At 41.8% G+C, this 15,938-nt stretch overlaps 1 protein-coding gene across 1 annotated transcript in view; it reads right to left on the bottom strand.

The window, feature by feature from the left end:
• The window catches only part of DPP10 (dipeptidyl peptidase like 10), a 279,753-nt gene extending 264,918 nt beyond the window's left edge, over positions 1-14,835 (bottom strand). The window contains exon 1 of the mRNA XM_072341152.1: positions 14,652-14,835. Within this exon, the coding sequence (XP_072197253.1) occupies positions 14,652-14,714 (63 nt within the window). The 5' untranslated portion in view covers positions 14,715-14,835. The remainder of the gene's footprint in view (positions 1-14,651) is intronic.
• Between the last annotated feature and the right edge of the window lie 1,103 nt (positions 14,836-15,938).

Raw genomic sequence — 15,938 nt, 5'->3', positions numbered from 1 at the left:
AAACAGCAGGTTCTGGTGATGTGCAGTTATGAAAGGATTCCCCTGAATGCATTCCTGTATATAACACCTGTCTTTGGGCTTCAACTTTGGCCAGCCTGAGAACATGCAGCAGGTAAAATGACTTGACTGGGGCAAAATGGGAGCCCAAAGGGTCAGATCAGTCCAAGGAGCAACATGGGGTTGCTCTCTGCTGAGCCCCACTGCCTCTCACCACAGTGAGCCACCACAGGGAACGATCATCACATCAAGAAGTACACCCAGCACAGTGCATCACTTACAAAAAAGGGTTTCAGCCCTGCAAAATGAAATCATAGGTGTTTCCTCCCCAGCACTCATTTACTGAGGAAAAACAACCTGCCTGGCCCTCAGAAGAATCAAAACTCCAGGTGTGAACTGAATGTTCTTCCTACAAGCTCCAAAGGAACAGCAAGAGTTCATGGAAAAATCACTTCTTTTATAATATAGTACAACCACCCATGGGTAGTCTCTCACTCAATGGGTAATTTTGATTTCTCAATCTTCTCAAGTACACTGGGGAGCTTAGATTCCTTTAAAGGTCTTGCTTCAGGAGGGAAAAAACACTCTTAGAAATTTGTACATTGATTTCTTGGCATTTTCCTGCAAGCCCAACCATCTCCCTTCTGCCTGGCAGGTGAAATAGGGGTATAAAGCATAATACCATTGTTGAGCACAACAAAATAAAGATTATCTCAGTATCTTTAGTTGTGTTGTTCTATAATTACTTCTGCGCTGTGAAACATTCTTTGCATTTCAAAGCTAAGCATCCATATCTTAAGCAAAATTAAATGCATGCTTCTAATGCACCAAGGGCATTACTTTATGCAATTTACAGACAGTTGCAGCTCTGACTCCAGATAAGCACTTCTTTCTTTCTTGAAATGCTTAACTAAGAGGATGAGTTATACCAGTCACTTAACTTGCTGCTATTCTTTATCTGGCCCCTGCTTCTGTGTTAGATCAATACTGAATGCAGCAGGACAATAGGAAGATAATCAGATGGTTATTTTGCATTAGTGAGCCTACATGATGATACCATTTAACTGCATTTAGGAAAATCTTTTTGTTTATATGCGTTACAATACTGCACATAAATTAGTGCTATCTTCCTAGCCAGACAGCTCCAGGAGAGCATGGACAAAGCTACCTTTGAAAAATGTACTGTTCCTTAAACCTTTATGAGAATGACATGACTATGCAACAATGGTTTTCTTGCCAACACCTCCTACTGCGTGAATAGGACATTCCTGGAGAGAACAAAGTACTTATATATAGGGTCATTTTTTCCTCTTTGAGGTCCCAAGGTTGGCCTTCAGCTTATGTCCCAACAGGACATCAAACTCTGTGTCATATGTGTCAGTCAAAGGGATATTTCAGAAACTCCAAACTATCCCAAATGACACTGGATACTCATGTCCTACCCCCTTTTGTCTTTAATGATGATAAGCTCAGGGTCAGGGACCATTTCTTCCCTGTCTTTATGTCCATTTACATGCAATAAACATCAGCATTGCTTGCACCCATCTGAGCAGGACAAGTAGGCTCAGTGAAAGCTTTGGACAGCACGAGATAGAAAAGAAAATGTAAAGTGTACAGACCAGCAGTACTTTCAGCCTCGCCATCAATCCACTTACAATCTTCATAAATCATTTCCCTCTCTGCATCTATTTTCTTTGCTATTTAGCATGTAGATACAGGCTATTTAGGAGGGCCCTTATAAGCAGAAGCAATTACCGACTTTGGCTAAAAAACAGCAGTAACCTGAAAAAAAAAATTATATCCTGGGCTTTTCCTTCTCACATGAAATAAATTACTAATAGCAAACTCCTCCAGAACCTCAAATTTCCATGTGGTTTCCCATAAAGACATAAATTGCCTCGGTCAAAAATGAGCACCAAACCACTGACAGTTGCCAACTTCTGGAAGGTTTGCAGTGAACCAGATTTCAGGCTCTGTTATGAAACTCTGTTTAAAAATAAAGAATAAGAATCCATAGAGCCTTAAATTCATTTTGTATCAGATTGAATTAAAGTACCTCAGTAATTAAAGACATGAAAGTTGTAATCACTAATGACAGCCTTCTGCAGAGCAGTGCGGGGGTGGCAAAGGCACAAGCCACATCTCTTCTACAGGAGCAAGCCATCTTGGGACAAAAACTCAGTCTGGTGACCTGGATGCTAATTCCACCACGAATTCCTCATGGAGAGGTAATGTATTACTTGCAAGTATTCCACTGTTGGGGGGGGATTTTCGTGCTGCAGTCTCTGTCTGCCTGCAGCTCATCCTATTTGCCTGACTGTGCTGCTCATGCCTAAGCATGATGTTCCAGATATTCCAGAGCACAGCTTTGCAGTAGGCAAAATTTGGCATCTTTCTAATTAAAAGCTTGTTAAAGATTATGTATATGATGTTATTAATCGGCTTTAGAAACGCACCTTCAGTTTTGCCTCCCTGGACAGCTGCTGAGGGTCTGCCCAAGAATGTGGCCCTTAAAGCCATGCCTGCAGTATCTGTTTCTGTACAAATCCTGTGGCTGTTGAAAATTCTTGCTGTTTCTGATGAAATATTCCAACTATCTGAATTTTATTGCACATATTAATACAGAGCTAGGCGGTGGTGAGCAATTCTCCAACATTACATGACTTTTCCCATTACAGAAGAGAATACTGAGTGCACAGTTGCTCATTCCTTTTGAGCATCATTTAAAAACTAATTCATTTCCTGTACACTCACCAGAGACAGAGCAGGGCTGCACAAGGGGATGGATAGGCTGAAGCAGATACAGTTGGAAGGAACATCAGCACCTGTTCCTGCCGTAAACTGCTCGTGACATCTTACGAAGCCAGATGATGGGGACAAAGAGATTCAATTAATCTAGTACTGATGTTAAATCCTCATTACAAGCAGAAAAATTACACCATTTTCATCAGAGGAAGAAAAAATATTGCTTCTAGCTTTTAAAGTCTCCAGTTTCCAATGAAAAACTAACTAAAAATACCCTCAGGGCTGTCATGGGAGTGAAACTAAAGAAAACACTGTTTTTAACTCCAAGAAAAATCCTCAGAGAGGCTCCCATGAAGTGACTGTATTCGTGAGCAGTGCCATAACAGTAGTAGCAAGAGGTCTGATATGGTCTCTGACCATCCTAGACCATGCCAGACTTGTAACTCTTCGTAAAGAACAATTTTATGGCATTAGAAATTTAGTCTGATTCTTAAGCGTCAAAACAATCTGTTTTGCAGATCAGGTGACACATTGGACGCTTTATCACCATTTTTAGTAAAATAATCTTTAATAGGATACCTGACAATGTTAAAGTTTTAGAGTGGTTTCTCACAGCAACACTCTTTGGGTCCACTTCTGAGAAGCCTTGTGAGCCTTCTGCTGCCACTTTAACCCAACAAACTAATAGATGAGGGGGATGGACAGAGAATGAGTATTTATTTGTTTACTTTTAAGAGGCATTCAAGGCCAGGCTGGATACGGCTCTGGGCAGCCTGGTCTGGTGGTTGGCAACCCTGCGTATGGCAGGGGGGTTGTAACTAGATGAACATTGTGGGCCTTTTCAACCCAGGCCATTCTTTGATTCTGTGATTTCAAAACGTCTCCTCATGCCCCATGGCTTTCAGCTGAGGGAACAGGCTGTCATGTCTGAGTTACACAACCAGCTTTGAGATTCCTTGTTCATTTTAGAGCAAAAAATGAAATATTTACAACCTTTTAATCTCTGAGTCTTCAAAAATGTAAAGTATACAAGGCAACTCTTACTTTGAACTGTTATTAGAATAATCCATGCTCAAAACAAACGCTTTTTTTATCCCCTGTGGTTTTCTTTGCATATCCAAATTTACATCCCATTTTATGCCACCCTTAGGTCAAGAGAGAAGCACAAGTTTTGGAGTCACACTACTCTGAATCTTAGCAGTGAGAAGCACACATGGGATTGCTACTGAAGCAAATGCTAGTCGTTCTTCCCTGGGTTTGCATTTCTGGTTCTAGCATTTGCATTGTAGAAAGTTCAAACACCCCAAATTATCAAGGAAATGCTTGCTATATGTCAACAACAGATCTGATGTGGAAACTTTATTTTGCTTACTAACTGTCAGACCTATCTAAAGGATTTAGGACTTTATGTTAGGCTGTTGTAACACATCTATGAAACAATCTGGCTTCAAAGTACAACTCAGAAGCTTCTATTTATAAATATTTAAACTGAAATATTAATACAAAAAAGGGTGAAATCTCCATTTTTTTTTTCCCCTAATGAATTTCTTTTCTGTTTTTCAGAACAGCTCATCACAATAGCAACTTCTCATTTCTCAGACATATGGGAAAGTTCAACATAAACATCTATTCTGGAAGGGCTTTTGCAAACTTTCAGTTTAACAATACATGACATGGCATTTGAATCCAGTGGATCCTTCCCACAGTTTGTGGCTGCACCTCCAGCCCTGCCCCATTGGCACCCCAGCCTCCATGCCAGCTTTTTCCTCCTCAGAAGCCAGGAGTCCTCCAGAGAGCTGTCAGCTCCATAGCTCCCTGCCCACACAAACATCACTTTTTGCACCATGGTTTAGTTGCAGAAGACCTAACCTCCAGCCCTGGGCAACCTCCAGAGCAGACCTCACCCAGAGGACACTAAGATTGAGCCAATCATTGGCAAACTACATAAAATACATAAGTTCAGGTATGATTTATTTTAGATACAGTCCCCTCACTCAAACAGCATAAATGTATTTTAATATGGGAATGTAGAACTCACCTGTCCATTAACTCTGTCCTCTTAAAAACAAGAACAACAAAAATCAATGAGACTTTGACACTGGCCTTAAAAATGAACAAGATGAGGATTCAAGACTGATCACATAAAGATGCACGATGCTTCTTCCCTTACCATGTGCAAAGAGCCTGTTAAGTAAGACATGCAACATAGGGGGGAACAGTGATGATTTACACACAAAGCAGATAACTAGTACAAATAAGCAATTCTGCTAAGGAATAAAATGCTCTCCACCCAGATAAGACAGCTGATGAATCTCTGCTGACCAGGCAGCTGTCATTCAGTGGGGAAAGGGCTGACATGGGACTATCCTTCATTTTGCTGAGTTTCTGTTTTCTGATATCATTTTTCCTTAGGGTTTAAACAATTTGTTGTCAGTAACTTACCTCCTAATATTCTATCTCAGCTGTTGTATTTCAATTGCATTGAAATGAAATAGAAATCCTACAAGACTTGTCATCTTTAGCACTAGCTCCTCTATAGCCTTCAGCAAGACGTTAATTTCTGTGCCTTAATGCCCACTGTGAAAGAGAATTAATTGCTCCTAACTGTTCATCCTGTTGGCACATGGCAAAAACTTGACTGTTTCTTAAGGTGTTCTTTGGAAACGTTAATTGTCACCTAAGGAAAATGCTAAGTATTGCAGACCTGAGTCAGCAAACCACATGCAAGAATTCTTCTGAAAAGAATGAGATTTGATTAAATAATGACTTTGGAATTAGGTCTGATATTAACAAAATAAAGCCTGTCTATTATCCTGCTGTCATAGCTATGAGTATTCTCCGTAAATCACAAAAAGTGAATTAGTGATATTAGAAAATAATTAATTTAGAAGAGTTAATAGTGTGATTTTAGTACTTCTTACTATCTTCATTTTCTTGTAAATCTGCAGCATATTTTCAAACATCATACTGAGAAAACACCAAGAAACCAAAACTTAATATTTTCAAGTAAGGCCCCTTACTGGATATTAATTACACTGTTTTCTCTTTTTTGCTACCCTTTTCTTCTGAAAGTTTCATCAGCTCAGCTCATTACCACTACCCTTTGATTTACATGAGAGTTCTCAGCTGGAAGTAGGATGAAAAATACAATAGAGAAAAGCTAGCACAAAGTAAGGCACGATCCCAGAAGACACACAGACTGTTCCAGCTCCTCTAGGCTGCCTCTGGTTACCTGGGATTAAACCTTATCGACAGCCCTGCTGCCTTTGCTAGTAATTTGTCACATTTCTCTACTCTGTGAAGTAAATAAGACTTCATTTTATGACAAGGCTCTACGTTAGTCACATTTTGAAGGCTTTCAGCCATTTAGAATGGCATTTAACCGCTAGCTGGCAGACAAGAACTTTGATGCTTTCACAACCACCTTCTGGCTTAAGAACATACATTTGACACTCTTAGGCTCAGGACAACCAGCCACAGTCCATATATTTTCTTGGAAACTCAAGGTTTGGAGACAATGAAGAAAAAAGAAAGTCATGTTTGTAGTATCCATTGACTCAATAGCTTGCAGGACTGGCCTCACTCCTAAAACAAACAACTAAGGACACTATTTTTCACTCCATAATGCATTTAGAGTGCTTATAATTGATTAATGGCATACAACACCTCAACATTTCACTATTAGCCAACATCTTCAGAAACATTTCCATTAGAAGTCTTTGATGGCAGAAGTAGCTTGTATCCATCCTGTAATGGCCACCATACGCAGCACATCTCTCCATGTCAGAGGGGATATTCATTAGAGTTCAGCAGTAACTTCATTAGACAGGTAGCCAATCAAATCTACTCACTACATTAAAGTAACAGCCAGCCTTTCCCATCCCTTCATTTACAATTTGCATGTATCTTTCAATGTTCCAATATGCAACTTTTCTGAGATATTTCCCCTAAGATATTTTATCGTTTACAGTAATTTAGCTACTATATCAACCCCTTAAAAGAAATATTTACTCAGTTACTTCATTTGGAATATTTTTTCTTTTACATCTATTAATTTACATTGCTCTTCTTGCAACAGGATTGTAGCTATTCAATAATTTAAGCTTTGATGTTATGAGACTGTCAAACATTCACAGCACTACTCTGGAGAACTCGCACATTATCACATACTACGAGCTATACTAATAGCTATTCTACACGTCATTTTTAAAAGTTAAAACATAAATGCAAGTTGTGCGAATGTGGTCACACAGGCAGTCATTGGAAAAAGATACTAGAAACTGAAATTTGTGCTCAACTGTAATGCTACTAATTTCGCTCCACTGCTCTCAATCTTGGTATTATTGAGAACTGATCCACTGGGTTATAGACAGATACTGCCTATTTTATCCAAAGAAACAAGACAGAAGAAATAACAGAAAACAATGAGCACATTGCACTGCTCCCCCCAAAAAATAACTGAGCAGAGCAAGAGCAATCCTTGAAAATCATCTGTGTTTTTCAAAATACTGCAGCTTAAAAATGAAATCCTGTCCAAAAATCTCTGTATCAGTTGTGGGCAATTTTCCAAGCACTTGCAATGCAATTTTTTTTCCGCTGTATGTGCAAGCATTCATCAAACGGGAGCATGCAGCACTTTCTTTGATTACAGTTTAAAAAAGAAACATAAAAATCTTGAGACTCCAATGATTTTCTCACTCAAACTCATTTCTATTTCTATGGCACATAACCCACACCAGCTTTATTTTGAACTCTGAGTACTTAGAGGGTGATATACATGTAGAAAAAAAATATATATATATACATTTTTTAATCAATCTTTCTCAACCCAAGAAGTCTGCTTCTTAAAATCCTGCAGAGAGGACTTTTTTTCCCCCCATATCAGAACTTGATGCTAAATCATTTTCAATTATTACAGCTTTGGAGATCAAATATATATACACGTTTCAGGGAAAAAAGGGGATAGATTACTTGAAACTTCAAAGCCTTATCAATATTCCAAGTACAAAGGCTGATCTGCTCTATAAAAGCAGTTTTAATTACAGGAATCTTCTTAGGTAGGGTGACCCAAATTCTCAATTGGCCTAGCTCTCTTGCAGCATCAGCAGTTTCTTCAGCAAACAATCTGACATAGAATACTCATTCTGAACGCTTTGCCTGCAACTGCAGACATATTTACTTCACATAATTCCAGTCTCGTACAACTATTTGAGATGTTGCAGGTACACATGGCCAGGTGGAAGGCTTCCAAAGCCATCAAACAGCACACAGCAGGGCTCCACAGCTTTGTGCCCCAATTTGGCACCTCTGGGCCAAATTCCTAACCTACAGTTTCAAGATCACTACAGAAATAGAGAAACCAATGCAATTGGTTATAACTAATGAGGTGTATACCTTCGCCAGTATGACCACCAGCCACCAGGTGTTGAAAATCACAGCAATGCACTGCTAACCAAAGAGCCTACATGAAGCAACAGCCTAAAAATGATTTTCCTCATCTCTTAAGAGTCTTGAATAGCGCTTAGTGTCATAACAGCACACTGGCAAGGTTTTCTGAATTATAAAATATCGCCCAAGTCTTTATATCTGAAAAAGGCATAAGCTGTTTGATGGACTTGTTCAGTAAACGTGACCTCATTTTGGATGCAGAAGTTAGGAAACATTTAGAGAGGATCAAATACTATAAAAACAGAAAAACACCAGTATTTCCTTAATTATTTTATGGATTTGTTCTCACTGAGCTTTTGTTTGCCCTCTGCAAATATTTGCATAATCGAGTTTCAGAGACATTAACATTCCCAGAAAACACATTACAGCTGTTGAATTTTAAAGCTGAGATTTTTTCAAACTCCAGACTAAAACAGTACCAAAAAAAAGTTCTTGTGGATGTAAACTGAGATCTTTCTGCATATAAGCATGAAGAATTAGCGTCTCAAAAGTCAGGACAGAGAAATAGAGTCTTTGGTAGCATCTGTTTGGGCTTTAACCAACAAATCCTTGGTTACATTGTCAGATACCTTTGCCTGAAATACTAGTGAGAAATATTTTCTGTGCAGACACAGTCCTGGCATCTCCAAGTTGAAAGCAAAGAGCAACCTGAGTCTAACCCCTGCGTGATAAAGACAGCTCAGGTAGGAGTCAGACACAAACCATCAGCAAGCACACCTCCATAGTCACTGGAGTGCCTCCATTCATTTTTCCTCCTCTTCTTGTTACAACTCAGTAATTTTGTAACGCTTATTATCCTTTCTATTTTTCCTCCTTCCCCTCCATCCATAGCTCTACAGAGCGGCACAGGGACAAAGCCACAGACTGTCCCCTCTAGCCTGACCTATCTCAGGCCACGGTCATTCACTTGGAATTAATGGAGGGACCCTTAAAGGCCATCTGTTCCAGCTCCCCTGCGATGATCAGGGACACCTGCAGCTCAAACGGGTGCTCAGAGCCCCATCCAGCCTCACCCTTGCACCTCTCTTATGCAAACAACCTGCAGTTATTTGCAGAAAGGGTCCTTCCACCTCCAGAAGGGAAACAGTTTAATGGCACTTTGCCTTAATTACACGGGAAAACTCAAATGAATAGGAGCTTAATCTCTCCCTGGCTGTTACAATCAGAGGTAACAGAGCTCATGAGTCTCCCCCAAGCCCCAGTTTTCAGCTTCACCCATTAGACACCGAGTCCTATACCAAAAAGGTCAACTAAGTGATTATTGACAGACGCATAAATTGCAGCAGGAAAACTTTTAATCAATTGCTGTAGTGCTGCTAAGATGCTTTTATGGGTTCAGATTAGCAGGAGAGGGGAAAAAGGATCCTTGCAAGCAGCAGAAACCAATATGTCCCAGAAGGGGATGATGAACAGCCATTTCCTTCCACCGTTGTGGAGGAGCAAGGTTAGGACAGAGATTTGATACATAGCTTGTCCTGCTGCTCAGCAGCATACACTGAGTGGAATTCAGCATATCCCTCCTCTACTATTCCCCTGCCCAAACCCCATCCTTTAACAACATAAGTATATAAATACGTATAAAGGAAAGTCAGGAAAAACAGAGGTAGGACTTGGTTCTCACTTTCACACACAAGGATCTGTAAAAGTATTTTTTAAAGCAGTGCTCACTTCGGCAGGTCACTTCCACAGCAAACATGAAATGCTTGTGGCGTTAATCCTGCACTGACAGACAGATGTGGCCTTCAAGCTGAGTAAGTGCTCAGGGCAATTAAGGGAAGAAAATAAATGATTTCTTTCAGATATACAGCTTAATTGGGAAGTCAGGGATTCTCCTGCCTAAGCAATTGATTTCACAAAAAGAAGGAAGTTTATTTCAGAATATAAACCTGCTGTTCATCCCTAATTCCCAGGGAAAAACAAGCTGAAGGATAGATGCTTGCCTTATATTGCTGAAACCACAGGTCTTAGTGCATAAATAAGGCTGATAAATCAACAGCATTTAAACAGAGCTTCTTCATGCCTTGTGTGTGCAGGGCACACTGAGTGGTCAAAATCACTTGCTGTCATTTCCCCCATCATGGGGGAATTCAGCCCTGAGAAGTGACATCTGACAGTTTTTAAGACCACTTTCTCTTCAGCTTAACAGGCTTTGGTTGTGGAATAGCACAGCACTCCATATCAAATTCTCAAGCTGCAGGAAAATAAAGTAACCTAAACGTCGTCCTTTAATATAATAGCATCCATTTGTCCATGCTTAGCAAGCCATTAGGCACCTCCATGTCTGCTGCTGTAAATCACAGGAGCATGCGTGTTCCTGTTAACAAAACATCTTTCATGTTCATTTCTCTGCAATTGCATTAACATAAAAACGCGTAGAAATACGTGAGCAGAAATGTCACTGAATTACTATATCTGACATCATTTACACACAAAGGCAGCTCAGCTTTCACAAGAAGCAATGGGCTCACTTATTACTGGAATAGTCATTTTTATAAGCTGCATCAACTAAAACATTACAGAAGAACTTTAAAACAATTTATTATTTTGAAGATAATAAAATTTAATGCCTACGTACCACCATTGCCTCTCGCAGTGCTAAACCACTACTGTACAGGTAGCTACATTTGAGCCAAGAATACCAAATTAACTTTAGTGTGTGGAAAAAGCTGTATGATTATGGACATCACTTTCCCAACAGACTTATTATTGTCACAGTTTCTGTTACTACAAGCACATTTAGTTAGAAGACGACACGCAGATCTTATCGTGCTCAATTTAAGAACAAAATACTGAACAAGGTAAGAGCAGGATTATCTTTACATGCTCATAGTAGAACAGTTTGGGACTAAAGAATGAGAAAGCTGAAGTTCCCTGTGATTTGGGGCTATAAGTGATAGATGTCACTTTCCTGAAAGGATACCATAACCTTTAGAGGCTCCTGAGAGAATCAGACTTAATGCCATACTTCTGAGATAATGATTTATGGTAGGAAAATTACTATATGATTGCAACCCATGAAAGTGCTAACCTATTATTAAATGCAATTTTTGGTAGCGTTCATGTGCTTTTGTGTATATTACTTTTACAGTGAGTGCCTTCACTAAATTCCCAGCATTGTCATTAAATTAGAAGCTATAAATTGCATATTTATTAGAATACCTTGGCATGCGTGTGCGTGACTATATAGTACATACAAAACCTACTGCATAGAATCAGCACATATAAATACTACAATATATGCGTGTACCAAACAGCTTTTCTCTAATTGCTTTTAAGCTTTTACAAAAGGAGAAAGAAATTCCAAGTAAAATGTTTTGAAAAGTCTATTAATCGTTGGTACACACAAGGAACAGCCAACAAACAGAACCTGTCAGCGGGTCTGCAGCTGGCAAAATACAAATAAAACACGCCAGCACCTCCTTTCAACCTAAATTCAATCAAAACCAGCTCACTGGATGATATAGATGCAGAAGAGCCCAAGATGTTTTCAGGGAACAGGGCTCATAAAGGTGCCTGGAGCACCTCTACCAAGTTCCACTGTCAGTGTCCCCTATACTTGCTTGCTACATACTTCCAGAGAGAACCTGGGGAACAACACAATCATAAGGGCACCCACCTAACACTTACAAAAACAGAAATATCTACTTCTGAGGCTGTATTGAGATATATTGCTCCCAGCAGCTGGGCACAAGCTGGTACCGCCTGGCACAGCAAGGTTCTTGTCCATTAAAGTATTGCTTTCTTATTCTTATATATTATTAAGCTGCCATCAACTCCTATCCTAACAATCCCTTGTGCCCTCTGTTATACATTATCCTGGATAATGTATAATTGTAAGTTTGCTGAGATTATCTGGTAGTGACTCGGTTTTGATGTAACAGATTTCAAATTGTTCTCGTTTTGGGGGATTTATTTCCCCAAAAGCTGACAGACCTCAACCATTCCCATACATGCACAAAGCTTATTTCATACATGCCCTGTGGTCACACAGAGACGAAGATCCCTGATGTCTCAACATCAAAAGCATTACTGAGATGTTACCCTCTTTTAAATAAGCGCTATCAACAGGGAAACTGCCAACTCAGCACTATTCATCTATTACTGAGTGTTCAAACATGATGACAACATATCCAACATGGAACTTTCCTGATTACGTCCCCCCAGATGCTGCTGCAGAATTTTTGCTAGGGGCAGATCTGCATTTGCCTTTTATAGTTTACAATCTAATAGCTAATGAATAAATAAAAGTGAAAGGAAGGCGAAGAAGGGAGAGTACAAGGGTATAACATACATATTATATTACACAGTAATTACGTGCTTCTGAGATGCCAATTAGTAACTCCTGCCATGATCCAGCTCACAGCCAGATCGATTCGAGGTGGATGAAGGCAGAGAGCCATGAGCTGGTAGGGAATGTTTTACTATTAGAGAATGTGGAAAACCACAGAACTATTTGCTTAACTCTTTTTTGTTGTTGTTAAGTGCAAATCATAGTCCTGACTGTGTTAAAAGCAAGGCATAAGTATTTCTTTTCTGCCATACCCATCATTTCTGTGCAAATGTTTGATCTGAAAGACTTCCTAATGCTAAGATTTGTTTCCTATTTTTGATTTTTTCCTTTTTCCCCTCCAACAAGGCAAAATGTTCAACAGACATTTTCTCTGTGGCAAAAATCAATCAATCAATCATTTGGCCACTTGCACAGTATCAATGTGCTCAGCAGCAGAATGATGCTCCTGGAAAACCTAAACTGCTCACAGCATTGACATGGAGAACTGAGAGCATACAGAATAAAGCCAGGTTCATTGCTGGGCTCAGGGCTGCAGCCGTACAGCGGTGAGGCGGATGTTTGGTGTTTCCATCTAGACCCTAGAAGTTTTTCTTATAGCTCTCAGACTGAAGGATCATTACTCACAGTAGAGCCAGCCAGGGGGTAAGAGATGCAGTCCTTTCCAAAAAGCTGCAAAAAGGCTTAGAGGAAAGAGGCAGCTTTAGGAGATTTTGCATTTCATCCCACATTTTCTACACAATTTCTGTCTGCCTTGTTAGTTATCACTAATAACATAGTGTAGAAATAATTTCCAGTGTGATGCCCTCATTACCATAGGGTAGCTCCTACCCATCAAACAGACTTTCTCTGGCAACAGCCACCTGCTTAGCATGAAAGCATTTGAAACTATTTATCAAGCGTATTTTACACCTGACACATTGAATTAAGAGCAGAAAAATGAGATGGCTTTCTAATGGCATCGGTATTACCGTGCTGGCTGTAAAATGGACTCGTGTCTCAGATGCTCTGATTCATGTTCTCCCTTTTTGAAGACTATTGACTTGTCTGAGTTGGGTTTTTTGTTGCTGTGCTTTTTGTTAATGGTATATTGATATTCACTGTTGCTGTTTGTTGTTGCTTTGCCTTAGAAGTCCTGTCAAGTGAATTTAATAAACAGTGAGAAATTAGCATTGGCTGCAGCAAACACAGGAGAGGAATGCTGTCCTGAGCACGGCCACTTCACACAGGTCCCAGTACTTCCAGGGACAGATCCACAGAGGATGAAGCGATTTAACATTAAATACACTGAGCCTTTGAAGCAGGTTAGGGCAACAGCAATTCATCACTTCCAGTGACCTTGCACATTTCAACATGAAATAGCTGGCTGCTTATGGTACGATGGATACGATTAAGCATTACCAAGTGGCCACAGGTCAATCCCACTCCCTCCACAAGCTTACAGCAGTCTACGTTACCAATCATATACCATGAACCGCCAAGCAGCCTATAAGGAAACAACGGTACCAACAGCAGCATTGCACCTCTAATCCCTTCTTGCCTTGCAATTTCTGCTTCCAACTAGATACTACCTGCTTGCTCCAACAACACAGGACCAGCAGCCTGATCCCATGCAGCCCCCGCAGAGCTTTGGGGGAACTTCTCAGCCTTTCACACCGTTTTATGGAAACAAAATTAAAAATACAAGGTTTCCCTATGTTTCATTTTTACAGCTAGGAATCGACCATCAAGTGCAGGGTCGCTGTATTATCAGGCTATACCCCGAAAATAAAAAATAAAGTAACAAAGCACTTATCTCTACGGTTTTCACTGAATACAAATCTGTTTAGGGGTTACATTTCACCTTACAGAGAGCGGCAAGGCAGCTCAGAAGCACCTTCCCATCGATGCAAGGCGGGGGTGCCGGGCACGGGGCGGGAGGCAGAGAGGTGCGACCGTCCTGCCCGCCGACCCGGCGACATCTTAGTCCTTTCTGTCCACGCACAGCCACACCAACCCCATCGGGATCCTTAAACTATAGCCTTTAACCCGAGCACCGCTGCTGGGCTGGCTACAGCCCTCAGCTCCTCCAGGCAAACTTCTGGCGCGGACCGGAGATAGAGATAGAGCAACCGCAGCCTCAGGAGAACTTTCTCCCCGCCCGGAGCCCCCCTCCCTCCCGGCCGGGCCTTACCTTGGCGGCCCTGGAGGAGTGGCACTGCACCTGGTGGTGGGATACCGTCGCCGTCTGGTTCATGATGCCGGGCAGCCGCTCCGCACCCCGGTGCTGTGCCGGGCTGAGCCGGGTTGGGAGCGCCGCGAGCAGCCGCCGCGAGCAGCCGCCGCTTCGCCCGGGCGGTGCGTGCAGCCCCTGGAAAAGCTCAGCACGCCGCTCTGCTGCCCGGACTCGGCTCGCGGCCAAAAGTTCTCTCGCAGCGCTCCCTCCGGTGCCTCCGCTCCCCTCGGGCTGACAGCGGCTCCCGGCAGCGGCACGCGAGCGTCAGCGCGCAGAGGCGCGAGCAACGGCGTGACTGCCATCGCCGGCGCACATGGGATTCCGGCAGCCTCCGGGCTCTGGGAGGCACTGCAGCAGCTCCGCGCTCTCCCCCCTCACCAATCACTGCAGTTCCAGCTGTGCTTCTGCCCGACTAACTTTATGTACGATTGGTTGGGGTACGGATTGAAAGCTTTCGCCGGCAACCGTCAAATGCTCCACCACAGGTGCAGCCCCGAGCTGGAGCCACAGCTAGAAGAGCTTGGTATGGCACACAGCACCCTGCAGGGAGGTTTAAGCAAAATCACAACAAAAAGGATTTGCTCAACGTTTCAAGTTGCACATTGGGCAGCTCGCTGAGGTTCTGCATAAGTATTTGTCCCAACTAAGCACCTGCCCAGAGCTGTGGTCTGCAGCCATCACACCTGGAATACCTGCAAGCACAGACAGGTGGGCAAGCTGGGAGCTTGTTGTTACCAGGGCAACAAAACCCCCAAACAGCTGTGAGGCCCCTGAGCCACACCTGTAACCCTCACCTGATTTCAGGTGAGGCTCATTGTCAGAAGATTGGATTTTCTCAGAAGGAAAACTCCTTAAAATCATCTCAGATCCAATCTCTGCAAAGTAAAGCTTCATTTTGCATGCCTCAATTTAGACTCAAAGTCATCTCCAATGAAAGCCAACCACAGAGGAAAGGAGTGCTGGGAGGGTCTCCACGTGGCAGACACAGTCACCTCCAGGCACTGCACTGGAGCTGGCCGCTTGCCTGCACGCCCTGTTTGCATTAACCTTCTTCACCTTATTGGATTTATTGGATTTTGAGCAATAAAAAACACATTTAGCAAGCATAACGGGCTGAGCAGTGCTTTCTCACCCCCCTCTTTCATACACATTCAGGAGTGAAACTTTAATGGGTATGGTCTAGAGGGAGTAGCAGGGGGTTGGAACTAGGTGATCTTAAAGGTCCCTTCCAACCCAAACCATTCT

Source organism: Excalfactoria chinensis, chromosome 7 (genome assembly GCF_039878825.1).
Source record: "Excalfactoria chinensis isolate bCotChi1 chromosome 7, bCotChi1.hap2, whole genome shotgun sequence".
Lineage (NCBI taxonomy): Eukaryota > Metazoa > Chordata > Aves > Galliformes > Phasianidae > Excalfactoria > Excalfactoria chinensis.
This window is presented reverse-complemented; position numbering and strand designations above follow the sequence as displayed.